Source organism: Pseudophryne corroboree, chromosome 5 (assembly GCF_028390025.1).
Source record: "Pseudophryne corroboree isolate aPseCor3 chromosome 5, aPseCor3.hap2, whole genome shotgun sequence".
NCBI classification, from domain to species: domain Eukaryota; kingdom Metazoa; phylum Chordata; class Amphibia; order Anura; family Myobatrachidae; genus Pseudophryne; species Pseudophryne corroboree.
The window spans coordinates 767,368,904-767,395,997 of record NC_086448.1 but is presented as its reverse complement, the minus strand read 5'-3'; the positions used below and the strand labels follow the sequence as shown (position 1 = coordinate 767,395,997).

Genomic DNA, 27,094 nt, shown 5'->3' with positions numbered 1-27,094 from the left:
AATTTCTACCCTGTGTGACTGCTCCCCAACCTCGGCGGCTTGCATCCATGGTCACCAGGACCCAGTCCTGAATGCCGAATCTGCGGCCCTCGAGAAGGTGAGCACTCTGCAGGAGTGACATCCTGGCCCTGAGGGATAGGGTGATTAACCGATGCATCTGAAGATGTGATCCGGACCACTTGTCCAGTAAGTCCCACTGAAAGGTCCTTGCATGGAACCTGCCGAAGGAAATGGCCTCGTATGATGCCACCATCTTTCCCAGGACTCGAGTGCAGTGATGCACTGACACCTGTTTTGGTTTTAATAGGTTCCTGACCAGTGTCCTGAGTTCCTGAGCTTTCTCTATCGGGAGATAAACCCTTTTCTGGTCTGTGTCTAGAATCATGCCCAGGAAAGGCAGACGAGTCGTAGGAACAAACTGCGACTTTGGAATATTTAGAATCCAGCCGTGTTGCCGTTACACTTCCAGAGAAAGTGCTACGCTGATCAGCAACTGCTCTCTTGATCCCGCTTTTATGAGGAGATCGTCCAAGTATGGGATAATTGTGACCCCTTGCTTCCGCAGGAGTACCATCATTTCCGCCATTACCTTGGTAAATATTCTCGGTGCCGTGGAGAGACCAAACGGCAACGTCTGAAATTGGTAATGACAATCCTGTACCACAAATCTGAGGTACGCCTGATGAGGTGGATAAATGGGGACATGAAGGAATGCATCCTTTATGTCCAGAGACACCATAAAATCCCCCCCTTCCAGGCTTGCGACGACCGCTCTCAGCGATTCCATCTTGAACTTGAACCTTTTCAGGTATATGTTCAGGGATTTTAGATTCAATATGGGTCTGACCGAACCATCCGGTTTCGGGACTACAACATGGTCGAATAATAACCCCCTCCTTGTTGAAGGAGGGGAATCTTGACCACCACCTGTTGAAGATACAATTTGTGAATTGCAGTTAACACTATTTCCCTCTCATGGGGGGAAGCTGGCAGGGCCGATTTGAGGTATCGGTGAGGGGGCATCTCTTCGAATTCCAGCTTGTATCCCTGAGACACAATATCTATTGCCCAGGGATCCAACTGGGAGTGAACCCACTTGTGGCTGAAATTTCGAAGACGTGCCCCCACCGTGCCTAGCTCCGCCTGTGGAGCCCCAGCGTCATGCGGTGGATTTTGTAGAGGCTAGGGAGGACTTCTGTTCCTGTGAACTAGCTGTGTTGTGCAGCTTCTTTCCTCTGCCCCTGCCTCTGGCAAGAAAGGACGCACCTCAGACTTTCTTGTTTCTTTGTGATCGAAAGGACTGCATTTGATAATGTCGTGCTTTCTTAGGCTGTGCGGGAATATAAGGCAAAAGATCAGAATTACCAGCTATAGCTGTGGAGACCAGGTCCGAGATCCCTTCCCCACACAATTCCTCAGCCTTGTAAGGTAAACCTTCCATATGCCTCTTTAGTCGGCATCACCTGTCCATTGCATGTTCCACAGGACACGTCTAGCAGAAATCAACATAGCGTTGACTCTAGAACCCAGTAGACTAATGTCTCTTTGGGCATGTTTTATATATAAATATATATATATATATATATATATATATATATATATATATATATATACACATATATATACATATATGACAGCATCTTTTATATATATATATATATATATATATATATATATATATATATATATATATACACACATACTAGGGTCTCAATCTCTGCTGATAAGGTATCTGTCCACGCTGCTACAGCGCTATAAACCCATGCCGACACAATCGCCGGTCTGAGTAGTGTACCAGAATGTGTGTAAATGGACTTCAAAGTACTTTTACTGCATGCTATCTGCAGGATCCCTGAGGATAGCTGTTAAGTCAGCGCTACCTTTTGGGTAAATGTGACAAGCTTTGTCCACCCTAGGGGAAGATTCCCATCGTATCCTGGCCCTAGTAGGGAAAGGATACTCCCTGAGAATTATTTGTGGGAAACTGCAGTCTCTTGTCTGGAGATTCCCGCTCTTTTTCTTCATGAGAGGAGGGAAATTTACCTCAGCTTTCTTCCCCTTAAACATGTGTACTCTCATGTCAGGGACAGATGAGTCCTCAGTGATATGCAAAACATCTTTTATTACAATAATCATATATTGAATACTTTCCTGCCATTTTGGCTGTAACTTTGCATTATCGTAGTTGACACTGGAGTCAGACTCCGTGTCGATATCAGTGTCTATTATTTTGGATAGTGAGCATTGTGAGACTCTGAAGGTCTCTGCGACATAGGGACAGACATGGGTAGTTTCCCTGTCTGTTCTCTAATCTTTTGTGCAATAAATTTACCTTAGCACTTAAATTCACATATCCAAACAGGTGTCGGCGTTGTCGACGGAGACACCACTCACACACACATTTGCTCCATCTCCTCCTTAGGGGAGCCTTTTACCTCAGACATGTCGACACACACGTACCGACACACCACACACTCAGGGAATGCTCATCTGAAGATAATTCCCCCACAAGGCCCTTTGGAGAGACAGAGAGAGCGTATGCCAGCACACACCCCAGCGCTATATGACCCAGGAAAAAACACAGCAATTTAATGTTTACCCAGTAGCGCTGTTATTATCTGCGCCGAATTATGTGCCCCCCCTCTTCTTTAAAACCCTCTCTTCTACCGTGGTATAAGCAGGGGAGAGACCGGGGAGCTTCCTCTCAGCGGTGCTGTGGAGAAAAAACATGGCGCTGGTGAGTGCTGAGGGAGAAGCCCCGCCCCCTCGACGGCGGGCTTCTGTCCCGCTAAAAGTGTAAAATTGGCGGGGGCTCCTGCATATATACAGTGTCCAGCTGTATATATGCTCCTTTTGCCAAATAAGAGGTTTATATTGCTGCCCAGGGTGCCCCCCCCCCCTGTGCCCTGCACCCTTACAGTGACCGGAGTATGTGAGGTGTGTGGGAGCAATGGCGCACAGCTGCAGTGCTGTGCGTTACCTCAGTGAAGACCATGGAGTCTTCTGCCGCCTGTGAAGTCTTCTTTGCTTCTCATACTCACCCGGCTTCTGTCTTCCGGCTCTGCGAGGGGGACGGCGGCGCGGCTCTGGGATCGGACGGCGAGGGTGAGATCCTGCGTACGATCCCTCTGGAGCTAATGGTGTCCAGTAGCCTAAGAAGCAGGACCTAGCTTCAGAGAGTAGGGCTGCTTCTCTCCCCTCAGTCCCACGATGCAGGGAGTCTGTTGCCAGCAGAGCTCCCTGAAAATAAAAATACTTTCTCTCAGCAAACTCAGGAGACCTCACTGAAAAGCACCCAGCTCGTCTGGGCACAGTATCAAACTGAGGTCTGGAGGAGGGGCATAGAGGGAGAAGCCAGTGCACACCAGAACCTAAATTCTTTCTTAAAGTGCCCATGTCTCCTGCGGAGCCCGTCTATCCCCATGGTCCTTGCGGAGCCCCCAGCATCCACTAGGACGTTAGAGAAAAATAATTTAAGAATTTAATAAAGCCTCAGTGCCAGTCTCTTGACCACAATTTATCTCCCTTAGGGCAATCTGAAATAAGCCAGTGATAGTCTTTAGCACGTAAAAAACTGGTCATCCAATGTCCTTCAGGCAATAATATTAGTCTTTTTTTATTGCCTGAAGGACATTGGATGACCAATTTCACGTGCTAAAGACTATCACTGGCTTATTTCAGATTGCCCTAAGGGAGATAAATTGTGGTCAAGAGACTGGCACTGAGGCTTTATTAAATTCTTAATTTTGTATTTATGATTATTGTATATTGTATGAATTTGTTATATTATTATATATTCGATGAATATTAATTATTTTTGAATTATCACCTGATATAGCACTGTTTTTGCACAATTCTTTTCTGTTGGAAAAAAAAATGCTCAAATTGAATAGGTCGGAACCCCTTCCGACAGCTACTGAATACGACCCTATGCCTCTAATCATGACAGAATCAAACTCCCAATGAATCTGCAATCAATGTAATAAACTCCGTTCTGACAGTAATCTACATACAAGGAACACGCATCAGACTTATAAAGAAGTGCGACAGTGCATTAGTCGCAGCACGGTGTAAATGACAAATGTAATAACAGGCTATCACTTACATGCTGGAACGTGGGACCACCATCTCGGCCAGAGTTTCATATTGCTTAACCCAGTCACTATAATTAAGTCTGGAAAATAACATTGATACACGTCAGAAAGTCTCTCCAGCCAGACTAAACAGTATGGATTACTTACTAATACTGCGATATATAAACTACAGCAGCCAACCAGACATACGCTTTCATCATCAACCTCGCAATACATGGATGAAAGCTAATTGCTGATAGGCCGACTTGAGATCCTGACATCTTACCTTCTGAGGAGTATTAATATGTTTGGTTCTCATAATAAAAGGTAACTATGTGGAAGTTAATGAATAAGGGCGATTGACAACCTTATGTACCCAAAGAATTCTATAGGTAATGTAAACAAATCTAATTCAGCACCCAGGAGGATCGTTTTATCTCTAAATAATTAAAAGCTCCGCCAACTAAACAACAATAATCTGATTTTTATTCTGATTGGATTATTGCTGAGAATTGCAGCTGGTTTGGGGGCCGTGTGGTGGAATAATGGCTTCATATTTATGGTGGTATTGCTGTGTATGTAACATGTAACCGGTCTCTAAAAAGAACTGACTTGCAGGGATTTATGCAGGTACAGAGGAAACGCTGCTTCTGAGCAGTACTGAAATGTGCTATTAGTGACCCAAAAACAATGCATTAGGTTCCCGCCCTAAGTCTACCCAGCTAAGCAGCCCGTTACAGAACATGTAGCAAATGTATTACTTACTTTGGTACGACGACCAATAGAGTGATCAGGTATTCGGAATCCAACACAAAGTCATCTTTCTTCACAATTTCTGCTAAGCTCCTAGTTATTAAACTCCCTCTGTTGAGGAACAGTGCAATGAAATTAATGTTCTAGCTCAAAACTCCATGACTGCATATGAATAAATACAAGTTACAATGGGCAAATGATCTTCAGGCTGCTATTACCAATTTATCGTTCTACATAGTGTCACGGAAACCACAGTCGCATGGCACACAGTTTAGTAATAAGAACGACTTTGGAATATCCATACAAGCTCTGCCTGCTCGGTGTACTGTAAAATCCCTAATTCCTCCTCCTGCCTTCATATGACATGATAATGAGAGAAGTGAGTGAGTGAGACTGACAACCACACTTGTCTGCCCTCCAGAGGTATTTTGAAAAGGGAGATAATGATTTGTAAGAAACAGAAAAATTATGCATTTAAAAAAAAAAAAAAAAATGATAATTTTGCTATTTAAAAGGATTCTAGAAGTATTTCTGAGAACTGGAAATATACAGTAACAGCCACTTACGGTAGCCAATTTCTGTTCACACCTCCATAGCGAGACACGTATTCCGCAAAGCATCCACCCATACAGTTAGGTATAGATATATTTGTACACTGACACAATTTTTGTTATATTTGCTGTTTACCAAGATATATTCAAGTTACAATTATAATATAGTTTCAAAGTGCAGACTATCAGCTGTAAATTGAGGGTATTCACATCTAAATTGGAGAAGGGCTTAGGAATGCCAGCTGTTTAATATGTAGCCCGCTCTTTTTTTTTTTTTAAAGGGACCAAATATAAAAGGAGTTCTCAATGCAAGTGACACAGGTCATCCTTAGGCTGCAAAGATCAACGGGGGAAAAAAAATCAGACCGATAGCGCGAACATAAAAAGGCTTGGACATCTACGGAGGACAACAGTGGTGGATGATTGCAGGATCCTTTCCATAGAAAAAAAAACCCTTTTCACAATATCCAGCCACGCAAAGAACATTCTCGAGGAGGTAGGCATTTCATTATCCAGGTCTACTATATAGAACAGACTTCATGAGAGAAAATACAGAGATTTCACCACATGGCGCAACCCATTCATAAGCCTCAAGAATAGAAAGGTCAGATTACACTTTGTCAAAAAAACATCTAAAAGAGCCAGCCCAGTTCTGGTACATCATTCTTTAGACAGATGAAACCAAGATCAGAGTGTACCAGAATGATGGACAGAAAAAAGTATGGGTAAGGCTCATGAACCAATAAATACAACCTCATCCGTGAAACATTGTGGAGGCAGTGTGATGGCATGGGCTTGCATGGCAACCAATGGCGCTTGGTCGCCAGCGTTTATTGATGTGACAAAATTCTGAATTGAATGGTATATACTGTCTGCTCAGTCAGCCAAGTTGATAGGACGGCAATTTACAGTACATACGGACAATAGGGCAGATGTATTAAGCCTGGAGAAGGGATAAAGAAGTGTTAAAGCAGTGATAAGTGCAAGTGATAACGCACCAGCCAATCAGCTCCTAACTGTCAATTTACATATTGGAGCTGATTGGCTGGTGCATTATCACCTTGTACTTATCACTGCTTCATCACTTCTCCAGGCTTAATACATCTGCCCCACAGACCTAAAACATACTGCGAAAGCAACCCAGGAGTATTTTATGGCACAGAAGTGGAATATTCTGCAATGGCTGAGTCAGTGACCTGATCTCAACCGGGCCGAGCATGATTTCACTTTCTGAAGACAATGCTAGATGCTGAAAAACCCATTAACAAACAACAACTGAAGACATCTGCAGTAAAGGCCTGGCAAAGCATAACGAAGAAGGAAAACCAGCATTTGACGATGTCCATGGGATCCAGACTTCAAATGTCGGCTGCAAAAGTTTCTCAACGTATTAAAAATTAATACATACATGTATACTTAATAGTATGGCCTTGGTACAGATAAGTCCCCAGACTTCTAAGCATTTGTTCCAAAGGGAACACTGAGGCATCTATCCCGGAACAGAATAAATCAGTGTCAAGTGCCTAAAGCCAGGACATGACGGTTTGCTGAACTTCCCCGTCAGTTGTGAATCGCCTTCCACCCAGGTGCTTCTTTAATGGTCCAAAGAGATGGAAATCCCTCGGTCCCAGGACAGGCTGTAGGGAGGTTGGTCCAGTACCTCCCAACAGTAGCACCGTAACGAGTCACGCTTGCAGTTGGCTGTGGCCGATCATTATTGTGCAGCATTATGACACCCGTTTGCAGCAACCTAGGTCGTCTTTGCCGAACTGCCACCCGCAACTAGCTCAAAGTGTCAATATAGCAGTCAGCTTCCACAGTATGACATTGGTGAGTAATTCAACAAGAAGCACGCCCTTGTGGTCCCAAAAACACAGTCACCATGACCTTCTTCGCTGATGGAGCGGTTTTGAGTTTCTTTGAAGGTGGGGGCGATGCATGTTTATATGTAATGCATGAATGTTTGCATGGATGCTTGCTTCCTTTTCTGGTGTCACATAATGCATACATGTTTCACTGCCTGTGACAATACGCTGTAGGAACTGCACTCCCTCCTCATGGTACCACGTCAAGTGCACGAGAGACAATCCCATCCTACTGGTTTTGTGACCTTTGGCGAGTTGCTTCGGTACCCAGCATGAACACTTTTTCCTGTACCGATGTTGTGCGCAGCACCCACTTAGATGTTTGTCAGCAATATCACTAACTGGAATGTGTCTGTGCTCCTGAATCAGACCTTCAGTGCAGCACAAATTGTCATCTGTGGTGGGCGTGCATGGCCACCAGGATCGCTGCTCATCTTGAACAGCTGTCCTGCCATTATTAAAGGCAGTGCACCAAACCCAAACCTGTTTCTGTGACATGACGTTAGCACCGTACACCTCCACAAGTTGGTGATGAATTTCAGATGCTGGTGTGCCCTTTAGATGCACAAATATGATCACACTACGCACCTCAATGTGTGACCATGTTTCTGCCAGCCCCGCCACCTTACACCATGTTAGAACAGTATGACTGATATGAGGCGCAGTCTAGTGGCTGAGAGGGGAAGCAGCGGTCTGTCTGCTCTGGCGGGAAATTAGACTGAAATAGAGAACATTACACACGCAAGAGGTCTTGTTGGCTCACTTATTGAACCATCTTTGTATGTTGCCTTTGACGAGCGTTAGTTACCAGCAGCAGCACCTGCAGTCAGGGGGTTGCATAGGGTTGTTGATGGAGAACACTCCACCCATCCCCCTGTAGAACATGTGTAAATGTACATGCACTCAGCAGCAGCAGCACTCTTCTGCACACAGAATCTTGTAGACTCCACGATAGCCAAGTATCTGAGATGGAAGTCTAACATTGATGGTATCGTGGGAAAAGCCCAGCAGAGGTTGTACTTCTTACGACTGCCGCAGGAACTTCTGATCCTCTTCTACTCACCAATTATTCAATCTGTTCTCTGCACCTCGATAATAGTGTGGTTTGGCTCGGCCTCAACTCATGACAAGAACAGACTACAGCAAATCATAATGGTAGCAGAAAAAAATCATTGGGACAAATCTACCGGCAATTGAGGATATCTATCGGGCAAGGGTCACGAAGCGGGTGGAAAGGATCATTGATGACCACTCCCACCCCACTCACGACCACGGCTGCCAGATGGTACAGCTTGTGGCTGCTGAGAACTGCTAGACACAGGAACAGTTTCTTTCCCTAAGCAAATATCTTCGTTCATTCGAAAAATCGCCTAGTTCATTTCATGTCATACACGTAACCTGTACTCAAGTATTCGTCATGCTTCTCTTCCCTATGTTATGTCATGTTTTGTATTTTGTCGGAAACAAATTCCTTGTGTATTATGTACTGATATATTTGCCAATAAACCGATTCTGATTATTTTTCAAACGTAAGGCATGATTAGAAGAAATGGATTCCACCCCCATAAACACTTGCATGCTTTCACTAGGACTAAAAGCATCATTCTTAATGTCAGTGGTAAGGGATCTAAAGGTAGGAAAAGTCATTTTGGCTTTTCTTATGCTCAGTTTAACACAATGCAAAAACAAAAAGACACAAGGAAGAGACCTAAATCTTTGTGTAGCCCTCATGGTCACATTTAATGAGTACATCTGTACAGGAATCTGAAGTGCAAAAGGTAGCAAAAGTGCTTTATAAATACCAATGTATTTACAAATAACAATAAAAATAGTGAAAAGATTAACAGCGCTACAGTTATTGAACAAGAGATCTGCAACCTCTTGCGTATGGTGGCTGTAACACATACTATATAGTTTGTAAACGAGGCATTAAGGATCTATGTGGCTGTACACACGGGGAGAGATGTGTGCTGAGCGATCTGTCATAGACCGCTCAGCACACAGCGCTGATTTCACCCAGCGGTGAAATGAGCGACCTCACTAGATTTGGCATGCATACCAAATCTAGAGCCGGCGATAACAACATGCGGGACCGCGCATCGCTGTCGCCGGCACCCTACACACGGAGAGATCTGTGCTTAATTTCTAAGTAATCTAGTCACTTTCCTTAGAAATTAAGCACGGATCTCTCCGTATGTACCCCCCTTAAGGGCTAGATTTATAAACGCTTGGAGATAAAGTACCAGACAATCAGCACATTACCGTCAGGCTGTGTTTGAAAAAGAACAGAAGCTTATTGGTTGGTACTTTATCTCTCTCCAAGCGTTTGCTAAATCTCCCCCTCTGTGAGATAAGGAAGTTGTGTCCAATTGAGTCACTTCCTCAAATATCCCATTTTCCAAATGCATGGAATATTAATTGTGCTTATGCAAATCACATGGTAATGGCAAAGGAGGAACTAAATATAGCAATCTCACATCTTTATAGCTATACATCACATATTAACGTGGCATTTGACCCTCGCTAAACTCCTGAGTAAATAAGAATTTACTCACCGGTAATTCTATTTCTCGTAGTACGTAGTGGATGCTGGGAACTCCGTAAGGACCATGGGGAATAGACGGGCTCCGCAGGAGACTGGGAACTCTAAAGAAAAGATTAGGTACTATCTGGTGTGCACTGGCTCCTCCCTCTATGCCCCTCCTCCAGACCTTAGTTAGGGAAACTGTGCCCGGAAGAGCTGACATTACAAGGAAAGGATTTTTGGAATCCAGGGTAAGACTCATACCAGCCACACCAATCACACCGTACAACTTGTGATAACCTTACCCAGTTAACAGTATGAACAACAACTGAGCCTCACTCAACGTATGGCTCATAACAATAACCCTTATTTAAGCAATAACTATATACACGTATTGCAGAAAGTCCGCACTTGGGACGGGCGCCCAGCATCCACTACGGACTACGAGAAATAGTAAATTCTTATTTTCTCTGACGTCCTAGTGGATGCTGGGAACTCCGTAAGGACCATGGGGATTATACCAAAGCTCCTAAACGGGCGGGAGAGTGCGGATGACTCTGCAGCACCGAATGAGCAAACACAAGGTCCTCCTCAGCCAGGGTATCAAACTTGTAGAACTTTGCAAAGGTGTTTGAACCTGACCAAGTAGCCGCTCGGCAAAGCTGTAAAGCCGAGACCCCTCGGGCAGCCGCCCAAGAAGAGCCCACCTTCCTTGTGGAATGGGCTTTTACTGATTTTGGATGCGGCAATCCAGCCACAGAATGAGCCAGCTGAATCGTGCTACAGATCCAGCGAGCAATAGTTTGCTTTGAAGCAGGAGCACCCAGCTTGTTGGGTGCATGCAGGATAAACAGCGAGTCAGTCTTCCTGACTCCAGCCGTTCTGGAAACATATATTTTCAAAGCCTTGACTACGTCCAGCAACTTGGAGTCCTCCAAGTCCCGAGTAGCCGCAGGCGCCACAATAGGTTGGTTCAAATGAAACGATGATACCACCTTTGGGAGAAATTGGGGACGAGTCCTCAATTCTGCCCTGTCCATATGGAAGATCAGATATGGGCTTTTACATGACAAAGCCGCCAATTCCGACACACGCCTAGCCGATGCTAAGGCCAACAGCATGACCACTTTCCACGGTCTTAAGTGGCTCAAACCAGTGGGATTTCAGGAAATCCAACACAACGTTAAGATCCCAGGGTGCCACAAAAGGGGGCTGCATATGCAGCACTCCCTTAACAAACGTCTGAACCTCAGGCAGTGAAGCCAGTTCTTTTTGAAAGAAAATGGATAGGGCCGAAATCTGGACCTTTATGGACCCCAATTTTAGGCCCATAGTCACCCCTGACTGTAGGAAGTGCAGGAATCGACCCAGCTGGAATTCCTCTGTAGGGGCCGTCCTGGCCTCACACCAAGCAACATATTTTCGCCATATACGATGATAATGCTTTGCTGTCACGTCCTTCCTAGCCTTTATCAGCGTTGGAATAACTTCATCCGGAATGCCTTTTTCCGCTAGGATCCGGCGTTCAACCGCCATGCCGTCAAACGCAGCTGCGGTAAGTCTTGGAACAGACAGGCCCTTGTTGCAGCAGGTCCTGTCTGAGAGGCGGAGGCCATGGGTCCTCTGTGCGCATTTCTTGCAGTTCCGGGTACCAAGTCCTTCTTGGCCAATCCGGAACAATGAGTATTGTTCTTATTCCTCTCTTTCTTACTATTCTCAGTACCTTGGGTATGAGAGGAAGAGGAGGAAACCCATATACCCGACTGGTACACCCACGGGGTCACTAGGGCTTCCACAGCTATCGCCTGAGGGTCCCGTGACCTGGCGCAATATCTTTTTAGCTTTTTGTTGAGGCGGGACGCCATCATGTCCACCTGTGGCAGTTCCCATCGCTTTGCAATCTGTGTGAAGACTTCTTGATGAAGTCCCCACTCTCCCGGGTGGAGGTCGTGTCTGCTGAGGAAGTCTGCTTCCCAGTTGTCCACTCCCGGAATGAACACTGCTGACAGTGCTTGCACGTGATTCTCCGCCCACCGAAGAATCTTTGTGGCTTCCGCCATTGCCATCCTGCTTCTTGTGCCGCCCTGGCGGTTTACATGGGCGACCGCCGTGATGTTGTCTGACTGAATCAGCACTGGCCGGTTTTGAAGCAGGGGCTCTGCTTGACTCAGGGCGTTGTAAATGGCCCTTAGTTCCAATATATTTATGTGTAGAGAAGTCTCCAGACTTGACCACAGCCCTTGGAAGTTTCTTCCCTGAGTGACTGCCCCCCATCCTCGGAGGCTTGCATCCGTGGTCACCAGGACCCAGTCCTGTATGCCGAACCTGCGGCCCTCGAGAAGGTGAGCACTCTGCAGCCACCACAGAAGAGACACCCTGGCCCTTGGGGACAGGGTGATCAGCCGATGCATCTGGAGATGCGATCCGGACCACTTGTCCAACAGATCCCACTGAAAGATCCTTGCTGCATGGAACCTGCCGAAGGGAATGGCTTCGTATGAAGCCACCATCTTTCCCAGGACTCGCGTGCAGTGATGCACCGATACCAGTTTTGGTTTCAGGAGGTCCCTGACCAGAGATGCTAATTCCTGGGCCTTCTCCACCGGGAGAAACACCTTCTTCTGTTCTGTGTCCAGAATCATGCCCAGGAAAAGCAGACGCGTCGTAGGAATCAGCTGCGACTTTGGAACATTCAGAATCCAGCCGTGCTGTTGCAACACTTCCTGAGAGAGTGCTACGCTGATCAACAACTGCTCTCTGGACCTCGCCTTTATGAGGAGATCGTCCAAGTACGGGATAACTATAACTCCCTTCTTCCGAAGGAGTATCATCATTTCGGCCATTACCTTGGTAAATATCCTCGGTGCCGTGGACAGGCCAAACGGCAACGTCTGGAACTGGTAATGACAGTCCTGTACCACAAACCTGAGGTACTCCTGGTGAAGTGGGTAAATGGGGACATGCAAGTAAGCATCCTTGATGTCCAGCGACACCATAAAATCCCCCTCTTCCAGGCTTGCAATAACCGCTCTGAGCGATTCCATTTTGAACTTGAATTTCTTTATATAAGTGTTCAAGGATTTTAAATTCAGAATGGGTCTCACCGAACCGTCCGGTTTCGGTACCACAAACATTGTGGAATAGTAACCCCTTCCCTGTTGAAGGAGGGGGACCCTGATAATCACTTGCTGGAGGTACAGCTTGTGAATTGCCGCCAGTACTACCTCCCTTTCCATGGGGGAAGCTGGCAAGGCTGATTTGAGGTAACGGCAGGGGGGGGGGGGGGGGGGGGGGAGTCGCTTCGAATTCCAGCTTGTATCCCTGAGATACAATTTGTACAGCCCAGAGATCCACCTGTGAGCGAACCCACTGGTTGCTGAAGTTTCGGAGACGCGCCCCCACCGCACCTGGCTCCGGCTGTGGAGCCCCAACGTCATGCGGTGGACTTAGTGGAAGCAGTGGAGGACTTTTGTTCCTGGGAACTGGCTGCATGGTGCAGCTTCTTACCTCTACCCCTGCCTCTGGCAAGAAAGGATGCGCCCCTGACCCTCTTGCCTTTCTGAGAAAGAAAGGACTGCATTTGATAATACGGTGCTTTCTTAGGCTGTGAGGAAACCTGAGGCAAGAAAGTCGACTTTCCAGCTGTCGCTGTGGACACAAGGTCCGAAAGACCGTCCCCAAACAATTCCTCACCCTTATAAGGCAAAACCTCCATGTGTTTTTTAGAATCAGCATCTCCTGTCCATTGCCGAGTCCATAAGACCCTCCTGGCAGAAATGGACATAGCATTAATTCTAGAGCCCCGCAGGCAAATGTCCCTCTGGGCATCCCGCATATATAAGACAACGTCTTTTATATGGCCCAGGGTTAGCAAAACAGTATCCCTGTCGAGGGAATCTATGTCGTCTGACAGAGTATTTGTCCATGCTGCTACAGCACTACACATCCAGGCTGAAGCAATAGCAGGTCTCAGTAGAGTACCAGAGTGTGTATACACTGACTTCAGGATAGCTTCCTGCTTTCTATCCGCAGGCTCCTTTAGGGCGGCCGTATCCTGAGACGGCAGGGCCACCTTTTTAGATAAGCGTGTCAGCGCCTTGTCCACCCTAGGGGATGTTTCCCAACGTAACCTGTCCGTTGGCGGGAAAGGGTACGCCATCAGTAACCTCTTAGAAATCACTAGTTTTTTATCAGGGGAACTCCACGCTTCTTCACATAATTCATTTAATTCATCAGATGGGGGGAAAGTCACTGGCTGCTTTTTCTCCCCAAACATATAAACCCTCTTGGTATTAACCGGGTTAATCTCAGAAATGTGTAATACATTTTTCATTGCAATAATCATGTATCGGATGGCCTTGGTCATTTTAGACTGTAAATGTGCCTCATCATCGTCGACACTTGAGTCGGACTCTGTGTCGACACCTGTGTCAACCATCTGAGATAGAGGGCGTTTATGAGCCCCTGACAGTTTCTGAGTCGCCTGGGCAGGCGCGGGCTGAGACCCCGGCTGTCCCAAGGCTGCAGCGTCATCAAACCTTTTATGTAAGGAGCTTACATTGTCGTTTAAGACCTTCCACATAACCATCCAATCAGGTGTCGGCCCCGACGGGGGCGACACCACACTTATCTGCCCTTGCTCCGCCTTCACGTAACCCTCCTCATCAAACATGTCGACACAGCCGTACCGACACACCGCACACACACAGGGAATGCTCAGACTGAGGACAGGACCCCACAAAGTCCTTTGGGGAGACAGAGAGAGAGTATGCCAGCACACACCACAGCACTATATAACACAGGGATTTTCACTTATAATAAGTGATTACCCAATAGCTGCCTTATATGTTTTATTTGCGCCTAAATTTATGTGCCCCCCTCTCTTTTTTACCCTTCTTGTACCTGGATACTGCAGGGGAGAGCCTGGGGAGCTGCTTCCAGCGGAGCTGTGAAGAGAAAATGGCGCTGGTGTGCTGAGGAAGAAGGCCCCGCCCCCTCAGTGGCAGGCTTCTGTCCCTCTTTCAATGTGTAAAAAAATGGCGGGGGTTTTTACATATATACAGTGCCAGACTGTATATATGTATTTTTATTGCCAAAAGGTACTTCAATTGCTGCCCAGGGCGCCCCTTCCCCCCAGCGCCCTGCACCCTACAGTGACCGGAGTGTGTAAATGTGCTGGGAGCAATGGCGCACAGCTGCGGTGCTGTGCGCTACCTTAAATGAAGACAGGAGTCTTCTGCCGCCAATTTCGTAGTCTTCCAGCTTCTGTTCTTCTGGCTCTGCGAGGGGGACGGCGGCGCGGCTCCGGGAACGGACGATCGAGGACAGGTGCCTGTGTTCGAACCCTCTGGAGCTAATAGTGTCCAGTAGCCTAAGAAGCACATGCTAGCTGCAAGCAGGTAGGTTTGCTTCTCTCCCCTTAGTCCCACGTAGCAGTGAGTCTGTTGCCAGCAGAAGCTCACTGAAAATAAAAAACCTAATAAATACTTGCTTTACTAGTAAGCTCAGGAGAGCCCACTAGGAGCACCCAGCTCTGGCCGGGCACAGATTCTAACTGAGGTCTGGAGGAGGGGCATAGAGGGAGGAGCCAGTGCACACCAGATAGTACCTAATCTTTTCTTTAGAGTGCCCAGTCTCCTGCGGAGCCCGTCTATTCCCCATGGTCCTTACGGAGTTCCCAGCATCCACTGAGACGTCAGAGAAATATATAATAACAAAATGAAAATGAGCAACAGCTCACACCAACCAACTGGATATGAGTTTTGATAAGCCTAGTAGACTCTACTAGTGAAAGAAAATGACTAATTGGTCGCCCTAGAGCAGCAAGGCAGCCGTGGTTCGAGGAACAGAATTAGACCTGTACAGATGTGTGTAATTACTATCTCAGGACATGGAAAATGGAACCTTACGCATTTTTTCTTTCGAGATTTTGAAGATTTCCTTTCAAATTGTTGTAGGCAGATGCTCTTGCTTTCAGATCATTGTCAATCTGTGTAACGCCCTGTGAATATGGAGGAAAGGCAAAGGTCAGGTATATAAAGTCTCACCATTAAGAACTCTATGGGCTTGAATCGGAGGTGCAGGCAGTTTAATTTGCAGCTGCGTTTTTGTTCACAGCAGACTTGCGAAAATATATTAATGACTCAGTGGCCTTCTTGTTGCTCAGAGACGCCCACTACAAACGGCTCACATCCGCCACTTATGTACAAAAGTGCACCAAATGCACATCGATCGCACCATTGGAACTCTACGCAACTCTGCGAGGGTTTAAACTGTTGTGGAGGTTATCTTTTGTTTACTAACCTTATTGTTCTAAAATGGAACCCAGTGGTCTGGGTGGTCTCTCCTTTGGGAAAAGACTCTGCTGGGACTTTCAGTCTTCTCTAGCAGTTATTGTCTAGTTAGACTATCTCTCCCAGCATGCACCTTTGTTATTTACCGTTTCTTAAACATTACTACCCAGTAGGACTACATCTCCCAGTATGCTCCTCTGGGATTTCCTGTTTTGCTGGCCCTGTAAATTGAACACATCCCTATCATGTTTTCAATGGGGTTTGAAAAGGCAACAGGTACTGGGGAGGATGTGTCATTCTTTCGAATTCACGTGTTGCTGGAAGCTGCCGGAAGTGTGTCTGTTTAGCAGCTTGTATTCTGAAGATGCTGAAAGGTCTGCTGGCATATATCTGTAGCTGCAGATAACCAGTTATAGGTTGCTGGGACCCTACCTAGCAACTGTTGGTGAAGCGCTGTGGCCATGCAGCCGGGACCCTGAAAAATCAGCTGGCGTTGTTTACCTGAGATCCTAGTAGAAACTGTATTATACTGGGGTAACTGCCTCTGATGAGTTTTGCAGACTCTGTTGGGACTTCTGGGGAGCCTGGTATTTAAACTAACAATTATGAGATCCAGTTAAAAGCCCTTTGGTTATTGTGTGATGTTACATAGGTGGCTTCTGTTGGTTTTTTTACATTACCTTCCAATAAATGTGTGATTATAAGGCACCTTCTTTTATCTGTGTGAGCACTGTATTTAAGGGGGCTCAGAGAATAAAGGTAGGCTTTATATCCTAAATCCGGTACCCTCACAAACCCTATGCTGTCTCAGACAGATGCTCCTAAGGTACAGAGGCCTCTTCTGCTTCGTATGAATTTGTAGTCTCTAATTAGGCCACAACACACCAGCGTTTTTCTAACCACCCCCATCACCTTTACCTTCCCTAAATGCCGCTACCTGTCAGTCACTTTGCAAATAAATCCTCTGTGCGTCTGCAACTGCTAATCAATTGATGTGCATGCCAGTGTCGCTTTGAAACATGCTCTGTTGTAAAAAAAAAATAGCTTACACTAACGTTGACAGACTAGCTGCCCTTAATAGTCAGGGCTACAAAAGTGAGGTAAGTGACGATAAGAAGGGGGGAGGGGGAAAGCGGGTACTAATTACCCGGGCTGCTGGATGGGCCTGGCACAATGGCAGGGTCTTTGCTCTCTAGTGGCCAGCGTCATCTTCCCAAATTTCACTGGGAAGATGGCGCTTCCTGATCATGTAAGATAGGAAGTGGATGCCCTCTCCCACACCCCCCTCTGTGGAGCCAAGCGGGCCCATAATTATTATTATTTTTTTATACATAATTTAATATTAACAGGCGTGATTACGCTAACTTTTTAAGTCACCCCGCCATACTGGGACACGGTGTGGCACTCATTAGTCCCCTGAATAAGGGCTAGGTTGTTTTTGTTTTCTGTTACTGCATGTAGACAATATTAAAGCATCATTCTGTTTGTTGTAAAGCCAGTCAAGCTGTATGGGAGATCCGTACTTAAGCACCCAAATGCTGCACCACTGACCACAGAAAGTCACTAGATAGCTAGACAGACTTAAAATATACAGCAACTTTTCAGGCAGCCAAGTGCCCTTTCTTCTATATACTGTATGTGGGGAAATTCAATTAGCCGTGGTACATTTTTTTGCAAAAAGAAAAAAAAAAAAAAGTATTTTTCCCGATATTTTGCGTGTTTTTTTTTTTACCATTTCAATTTATAATGGCTGTTTTTTTCTTTTGCGGAAACATACAGGATCTGGGATAAGTTCACAAATCTTATATGTTTTCGCAATTGCGACCGCGAAAAAACAGCACTTATTAGGGATTTTATTTCCCCAATAATGCCACCTATCGGCGTCAATTGAATTACCCCTCGGGGATGAATTGGCACCATGGCTAATTGAATTCCCCCCTTATTGTATTTTCCTTAGAGATCACTGAAGTCCTTAAACACTCATGTTTCCAGCTGCACACGCACGTCATATTATTGCAATTGTTTATTTGTAAAGCATGACCATAATATACTGTGCTGGACAAAGTATTCTGAATCATTCACAGCAGTCACTGCACCACTGGAGCTTACAGTCTAAACTTCCCTTACACACACACACACTCAGTGTTCGCAAATACGCGCTATAGCGCGTATTTTACCCGGATCTGAAGGCGGGGACTAACTTTTCAAAAATGTGAGGGTCCACGGGGACGCGCTCCGCTGCAGCCAACTCCTTGTAAACTGACAGCGACGGCGCTTCTTGCCCGTACAGAGCGGAGGTGGAGCCTTACAACTGGCAGTCTGGCGGTGCCCCCTCCCCCTCCTGGTCACGTGCAGAGGCTTCACACGGGGGCCGGGCAGAGAGAGAAGACGGCTCTGCGGCTGCTGTACGCTGTGCTGCGGGCGGGAGGTGACTCACCAAGACTGTGAACTGCAGCTCCCTCCCAACCCGATATCTGCCTCCCTCTCTGCTGCCTCCAGTGTGCTCTCCCACGATCTGTGTGAAGGAGAGCAGCGGTGATCGGCCAGGAACCTCACCTCCAGCCCCTGCCGTGCTCTGCCACCACACTGCTGCCGTGAGAAGAGAGGGCTGCACCATTACATCAGGTGTCCTCAGCATCCCTACGGACGCCCAGCTAGCGGGCCTGTGACACGGGAGCCAGTTCCCGAGGTGGCCGCATTGGGTACACCCCCCCCACAAACTTCTTCTCACCACTTTTACCTGACGGAAGCAGCACAGGGCCCTGGTGCGGAAGGTACATTGCCATATAGCAGGCGGCAGAGTGGGAGTGAGGTGCATGCACGGCACGGAGTCCTAGCTTTCATGTCCATGGGTATGTAACTGAGTTGATCACCTTGAGTAATCTGTGCTCTCTAGAGTAGCTTTGTAGTAAGTGTGCCCCATGTACAGAGTCTTTAGTATATATAGCATTAAGGTATATGGCCTTCTTTACTGTGCTGCGGCGTGCTCTACCTGGTGCAATGTGTATAACGGCGTGCTCTACCTGGCGCATTGTGTATAACGGTGTGCTCTACCTGGCGCAGTGTGTATAACGGAGTGCTCTACCTGGCGCAGTGTGTATAATGGTGTGCTCTACCTGGTGCAGTGTGTATAACGGCGTGCTCTACCTGGCGCATTGTGTATAACGGCGTGCTCTACCTGGCGCAGTGTGTATAACGGAGTGCTCTACCTGGCGCAGTGTGTATAATGGTGTGCTCTACCTGGTGCAGTGTGTATAACGGCGTGCTCTACCTGGCGCAGTGTGTATAACGGAGTGCTCTACCTGGCGCAGTGTGTATAACGGTGTGCTCTAACTGGCGCAGTGTGTATAACGGAGTGCTCTACCTGGCGCAGTGTGTATAACGGTGTGCTCTACCTGGCGCAGTGTGTATAATGGCGGGCTCTACCTGGCGCAGTGTGTATAATGGCTCTACCTGGCGCAGTGTGTATAACGGTGTGCTCTACCAGGCGCAGTGTGTATAACTGCGTGCTCTACCTGGCGCAGTGTGTATAATGGCTCTACCTGGCGCAGTGTGTATAACAGTGTGCTCTACCAGGCACAGTGTGTATAACGTGCTCTACCTGGCGCAGCGTGTATAATGTGCTCCACCTGGTGTAGCGTGTATAACGTGCTCTACCTGGAGCAATGTGTATAACGGCGTGCTCTACCTGGCGCAGTGTGTATAACGGTGTGCTCTACCTGGCGCAGTGTGTATAATGGCTCTACCTGGCGCAGTGTGTATAACGGCGTGCTCTACCTGGCGCAGTGTGTATAACGGTGTGCTCTACCAGGCGCAGTGTGTATAACTGCGTGCTCTACCTGGCGCAGTGTGTATAACGTGCTCTACCTGGCGCAGTGTCTATAGGAGGTTCTACATGGTGCAATGTGAATTGGCCCTTTTATGTGGCCATTCCCCTTCCCCATGAAGCCATGCCCCTAAATTTTTGCGGCGCGCCTGCGGCGCGCACAGCCTGTAGTTTCGGCTCTGGGAGGTGGAGCTCCAATTCACTTTCTGCCAAAGGGCACCAAAATATCTAGTTAAAGCTCTGGGGCAGAGTGTCCTGCATGCTACACAGCCCAGCAGCATTGTCACCCCATTCCCCCACCTTGCAACACTTCTGTAGTGTCCAAATAAGATTAATATTAATAAAAACCTTAATTCCGATGGAACCCAGAAAAGAACCTGTAGGACCCCAATTTTTAAAAGTGAGGGGTCCCTGGGACCCACATTTTTTTGTGCTCAGCGCGATCACTGCACACACACACACACACACACACACACACACACACACACACACACAAGGATACGTTTTGTCAAAAGCCGATTGGTCTGCTGGGAGGAACCCTACTCCTCATACATAGGGAGACCATTTAAACTCCACATACATGGTCTAACATACAGCCTTTATATGCGAGTTATATATGGTGTTATTTCTGCACACATCAGTTGACTGTTCCGTACAATAGCCCATACTGTATGACAGGAAAAGTGCAGCACTTGACTAATTGTCAACTGATTGCTCTCATGAAATTAATAGACTGTAACATAAATGCAGGAGACAGAAATAGACCTAAACTGAAATGTATTGCTTTTCCATTACAGCATTTTTCCTCACCCCAGGTCAGAGTCTCCTTTAACCCAGAAAATGACAGTATTTAGACGCGTCTCTTACTTTAGCAATTATTTCAGAAATGTTCTTCAAGGACTGCTTAATTGGGTACTTCGCCATGTCCCACTGGAACCTTGTGATGTACGTGACCAAGTCCACTAAACAGGGGAAGAACAGAGAGCGGTGAGAGACAGCCTCATACAGACATGAGAAGCCCACACACACACACACACACAATACATGTCACAGAGTCGTTAGTCTTCCTATTTGATGTCCGAGACAGGAAAGAATTATTCTAATAATGTTAAAAGATCTGCTCTCTCATCTGCAATGCTGGTTCCTCCTGCATGGAGAAGCCTTCATTGTTATGGATAGACTATATGACTAGGGAAAAAGTATGTAAAAATAAAACATAAAAATCTGTTTTAACTGTTTCGAATAATCCTTCAAACAAAAGGCGGTGTAACCACCAGTGGTAGGCAAAGTAATCATATCCAGAAAGTACAGTCACCTCCAGGTATTCGTAACCTTGAGTGATAGGTATATAAACCCTCCGTGATAAGCAGAGTAACCCGGGTTATAGGTAGATTAAATTCCAGTTATAGCTAGAGTAACCTATGGTACAAGGTAAATTATCCCTCAGTGATAAATACAGTAACCCTGACAGATAGTGTGTACAATAAGTAACCCTGAGTGAAAGGTAATAATAAGAATTTACTTACCGATAATTCTATTTCTCGTAGTCCGTAGTGGATGCTGGGAACTCCGTAAGGACCATGGGGAATAGCGGCTCCGCAGGAGACTGGGCACAAAAGTAAAGCTTTAGGACTACCTGGTGTGCACTGGCTCCTCCCCCTATGACCCTCCTCCAAGCCTCAGTTAGGATACTGTGCCCGGACGACCGTACACAATAAGGAAGGATTTATGAATCCCGGGTAAGACTCATACCAGCCACACCAATCACACCGTACAACTTGTGATCTGAACCCAGTTAACAGCATGATAACAGAGGAGCCTCTGGATAGATGGCTCACAACAACAATAACCCGATTTAGTTAACAATAACTATGTACAAGTATTGCAGACAATCCGCACTTGGGATGGGCGCCCAGCATCCACTACGAACTACGAGAAATAGAATTATCGGTAAGTAAATTCTTATTTTCTCTGACGTCCTAGTGGATGCTGGGAACTCCGTAAGGACCATGGGGATTATACCAAAGCTCCCAAACGGGCGGGAGAGTGCGGATGACTCTGCAGCACCGAATGAGAGAACTCCAGGTCCTCCTCAGCCAGGGTATCAAATTTGTAGAATTTAGCAAATGTGTTTGCCCCTGACCAAGTAGCTGCTCGGCAAAGTTGTAAAGCCGAGACCCCTCGGGCAGCCGCCCAAGATGAGCCCACCTTCCTTGTGGAATGGGCTTTTACAGATTTTGGCTGTGGCAGGCCTGCCACAGAATGTGCAAGCTGAATTGTACTACAAATCCAACGAGCAATAGTCTGCTTAGAAGCAGGAGCACCCAGCTTGTTGGGTGCATACACGATAAACAGCGAGTCAGATTTTCTGACTCGAGCCGTCCTGGAAACATATATTTTCAGGGCCCTGACTACATCCAGCAACTTGGAGTCCTCCAAGTCACTAGTAGCCGCAGGTACCACAATAGGTTGGTTCAGATGAAACACTGAAACCACCTTAGGGAGAAAATGAGGACGAGTCCTCAATTCCGCCCTGTCTGAATGGAAGATCAGATAAGGGCTTTTACAGGATAAAGCCCGCCAATTCTGACACGCGCCTGGCCGAGGCCAGGGCCAACAACATGACCACTTTCCATGTGAGATATTTTAACTCCACAGATTCAAGTGGTTCAAACCAATGTGACTTTAGGAACCCCAAAACTACATTGAGATCCCAAGGTGCCACTGGAGGCACAAAAGGAGGCTGTATATGCAGTACCCCTTTTACAAACGTCTGAACTTCAGGAACTGAAGCTAGTTCTTTCTGGAAGAAAATTGACAGGGCCGAAATTTGAACCTTAATGGACCCCAATCTTAGGCCCATAGACACTCCTGTTTACAGGAAATGCAGGAATCGACCTAGTTGAAATTCCTCCATCGGGGCCTTACTGGCCTCGCACCACGCAACATATTTTCGCCAAATGCGGTGATAATGCTTTGCGGTTACATCCTTCCTGACTTGATAAGGGTAGGGATGACTTCATCCGGAATGCCTTTTTCCTTCAGGATCCGGCGTTCAACCGCCCTGCCGTCAAACGCAGCTGCGGTAAGTCTTGGAATAGACAGGGTCCTTGCTGGAGCAGGTCCCTTCTTAGAGGTAGAGGCCACGGGTCCTCCGTGAGCATCTCTTGAAGTTCCGGGTACCAAGTCCTTCTTGGCCAATCCGGAGCCACGAGTATAGTTCTTACTCCCCTCCGTCTTATAATTCTCAGTACTTTTGGTATGAGAGGAAGAGGAGGGAACACATACACTGACTGGTACACCCACGGTGTTACCAGAGCGTCCACAGCTATTGCCTGAGGGTCCCTTGACCTGGCGCAATACCTGTCCAATTTTTTGTTTAGGCAGGACGCCATCATGTCCACCTTTGGTTTTTCCCAACGGTTTACAATCATGTGGAAGACTTCTGGGTGAAGTCCCCACTCTCCCAGGTGGAGGTCGTGCCTGCTGAGGAAGTCTGCTTCCCAGTTGTCCACTCCCAGAATGAACACTGCTGACAATGCTATCACATGATTTTCCGCCCAGCGAAAAATCCTTGCAGCTTCTGCCATTGCCCTCCTGCTTCTTGTGCCGCCCTGTCCGTTTACGTGGGCGACTGCCGTGATGTTGTCCGACTGGATCAGCACCGGCTGACCTTGAAGCAGAGGTCTTGCTTGGCTTAGGGCATTGTAAATGGCCCTTAGCTCCAAAATATTTATGTGAAGTGATGTCTCCAGGCTTGACCACAAGCCCTGGAAATTTCTTCCCTGTGTGACTGCTCCCCAGCCTCGCAGGCTGGCATCCGTGGTCACCAGGACCCAGTCCTGAATGCCGAATCTGCGGCCCTCTAGAAGATGAGCACTCTGCAACCACCACAGGAGAGACACCCTTGTCTTTGGTGACAGGGTTATCCGCTGATGCATCTGAAGATGCGATCCGGACCATTTGTCCAGCAGGTCCCACTGGAAAGTTCTTGCGTGGAATCTGCCGAATGGAATTGCTTCGTAGGAAGCCACCATTTTTCCCAGGACCCTTGTGCACTGATGCACTGACACTTGGCCTGGTTTTAGGAGGTTTCTGACTAGTTCGGATAACTCCCTGGCTTTCTCCTCCGGGAGAAACACCTTTTTCTGGACTGTGTCCAGGATCATCCCTAGGAATAGAAGACGCGTCGTCGGGATCAGCTGCGATTTTGGAATATTGAGAATCCAACCGTGCTGCCGCAACACTACCTGAGATAGTGCTACCCCGACTACCAACTGTTCCCTGGATCTTGCCCTTATCAGGAGATCGTCCAAGTAAGGGATAACTAAAACTCCCTTCCTTCGAAGGAGTATCATCATTTCGGCCATTACTTTAGTAAAGACCCGGGGTGCCGTGGACAAACCAAACGGCAGCGTCTGAAACTGATAGTGACAGTTCTGTACCACAAACCTGAGGTACCCTTGGTGAGAAGTGTAAATTGGGACATGGAGATAAGCATCCTTGATGTCCAGAGACACCATATAATCCCCTTCTTCCAGGTTCGCAATCACCGCTCTGAGTGACTCCATCTCGAATTTGAACCTTTGTATGTAAGTGTTCAAGGATTTCAGATTTAAAATAAGTCTCACCGAGCCGTCCGGCTTCGGTACCACAAACAGCGTGGAATAATACCCCTTTCCCTGTTGTAGGAGGGGTACCTTGATTATCACCTACTGGGAATACAGCTTGTGAATGGCTTCTGCTGCAGCCTTTTTCCTCTCCCTCTGCCACGGGGCAGAAATGAGGAGTCTTTTGCCCGCTTGCCCTTATGGGGCCTAAAGGACTGCGCCTGATAATACGGCGTCTTCTTATGTTGAGAGGCTACCTGGGGTAAAAATGTGGATTTCCCAGCCGTTGCCGTGGCCACCAGGTCTGTTAGACCTACCCCAAATAACTCCTCCCTTTTATAAGGCGATACTTCCATATGCCTTTTGGAATCAGCATCACCTGACCACTGTCTTGTCCATAACCCTCTTCTGGCAGAAATGGACAGCGCACTTACTCTTGATGCCAGTCGGCAAATATCCCTCTGTGCATCACGCATATATATATAAATGCATCTTTTAAATGCTCTATAGTCAGTAATATACTGTCCCTATCTAGGGTATCAATATTGTCAGTCAGGGAATCCGACCAAGCCACCCCAGCACTGCACATCCAGGCTGAGGCGATTGCTGGTCGCAGTATCACACCCGTGTGAGTGTATATACATTTTTAGGATATTTTCCTGCTTTCTGTCAGCAGGTTCCTTAAGGGCGGCCGTATCCGGGGACGGTAGTGCCACCTGTTTAGACAAGCGTGTGAGCGCTTTATCCACCCTAGGGGGTGTTTCCCAACGTGCCCTATCCTCTGGCGGGAAGGGGTATGATGCTAATAACTTTTTAGGAATTAACAGTTTTTATCGGGGGAAACCCACGCATCATCACACACTTCATTTAATTCCTCAGATGCAGGAAAAACTACAGGCAGTTTTTTCTCACCCAACATAATACCCTTTTTAGTGGTACTGGTATTATCAGAAATATGTAAAACATTTTCCATAGCCTCAATCATGTAACGTGTGGCCCTACTGGAAGTCACATTCGTCTCTTAATCGTCGACACTGGAGTCAGTATCCGTGTCGGCGTCTGTATCTGCCATCTGAGGTAACGGGCGTTTTAGAGCCCCTGATGGCTTTTGAGACACCTGGACAGGCACAGGCTGAGTAGCCGGCTGTCTCATGTCATCAATCTTTTGTAAAGAGCTGACACTGTCACGTAATTCCTTCCATAAGCTCAGCCACTCAGGTGTCGACTCCCTAGGGGGTGACATCTCCATTACAGGCAATTGCTCCGCCTCCACACCATTTTCCTCCTCATACATGTCGACACAATCGTACCGACACACAGCACACACACAGGGAATGCTCTGATAGAGGACAGGACCCCACTAGCCCTTTGGGGAGACAGAGGGAGAGTATGCCAGCACACACCAGAGCGCTATATATATATATATATATACAGGGATAACCTTATAGAAGTGTTTTTCCCCTTATAGCTGCTGTTTTATTAATACTGCGCCTAATTAGTGCCCCCCTCTCTTTTTTAACCCCTTTCTGTAGTGTAGTAACTGCAGGGGAGAGCCAGGGAGCTTCCCTCCAACGGAGCTGTGAGAGAAAATGCCGCCAGTGTGCTGAGGAGATAGGCTCCGCCCCTTTTTCGCAGACTTTTCTCCCGCATTTTTATGGATTCTGGCAGGGGTTAAAATACATCCATATAGCCCTGGGGGTTATATGTGATGTATGTTTGCCAGCCAAGGTGTTTTTATTGCTGCTCAGGGCGCCCCCCCCCAGCGCCCTGCACCCTCAGTGACTGCAGTGTGAGGTGTGTATGAGGAGCAATGGCGCACAGCTGCAGTGCTGTGCGCTACCTTGGTGAAGACTGATGTCTACTGCCGCCGGTTTTCCGGACCTCTTCTTGCTTCTGGCTCTGTAAGGGGGCCGGCGGCGCGGCTCTGGGACCGGACTCCGAGGCTGGGCCTGTGTTCGGTCCCTCTGGAGCTAATGGTGTCCAGTAGCCTAAGAAGCCCAAGCTGGCTGCAAGCAGGCAGGTTCGCTTCTTCTCCCCTTAGTCCCTCGATGCAGTGAGCCTGTTGCCAGCAGGTCTCACTGAAAATAAAAAACCTAAAACTAAACTTTCACTAAGAAGCTCAGGAGAGCCCCTAGTGTGCACCCTTCTCGGCCGGGCACAAAAATCTAACTGAGGCTTGGAGGAGGGTCATAGGGGGAGGAGCCAGTGCACACCAGGTAGTCCTAAAGCTTTACTTTTGTGCCCAGTCTCCTGCGGAGCCGCTATTCCCCATGGTCCTTACGGAGTTCCCAGCATCCACTAGGACGTCAGAGAAAAGATAATTGATGAGTAACACAGAATGAAATGTAATGATATAAGTGATGAGAAACCAAAGGTAAAAGATAATTAGGTAAGTAGAGTAACCTTGAAACCTAATTAGGTAAGTGATAAGTAGAGTAGCCCAGAGGTAAAGTTATTGGGGTAAGTGGTGTGTAACCCTGAGTGAGAGTTAATGAAGTAAGTGATAACTAACCTTGAGTAAAAGATAATGAGGTAAGTGATAAGTAGAGTAACCCTAAAGGAAAGGTAATGAGGTAAGTGATAAGTAGAGTAACCTTGA

At 47.1% G+C, this 27,094-nt stretch overlaps 1 protein-coding gene across 2 annotated transcripts in view; it reads right to left on the bottom strand.

Annotated features, from left to right (window-relative positions):
• The window catches only part of ATP6V1C1 (ATPase H+ transporting V1 subunit C1), a 138,941-nt gene that overhangs the window by 37,577 nt on the left and 74,270 nt on the right, over positions 1–27,094 (bottom strand). For both annotated transcript variants that reach the window (XM_063924239.1, XM_063924238.1), the window contains exons 5-8: positions 20,753–20,847; positions 15,676–15,767; positions 4,839–4,937; positions 4,106–4,174 (exon numbers count right to left, since the gene is read on the bottom strand). In XM_063924239.1, coding sequence (XP_063780309.1) covers positions 4,106–4,174; positions 4,839–4,937; positions 15,676–15,767; positions 20,753–20,847 — 355 coding nt within the window. The remainder of the gene's footprint in view (positions 1–4,105; positions 4,175–4,838; positions 4,938–15,675; positions 15,768–20,752; positions 20,848–27,094) is intronic.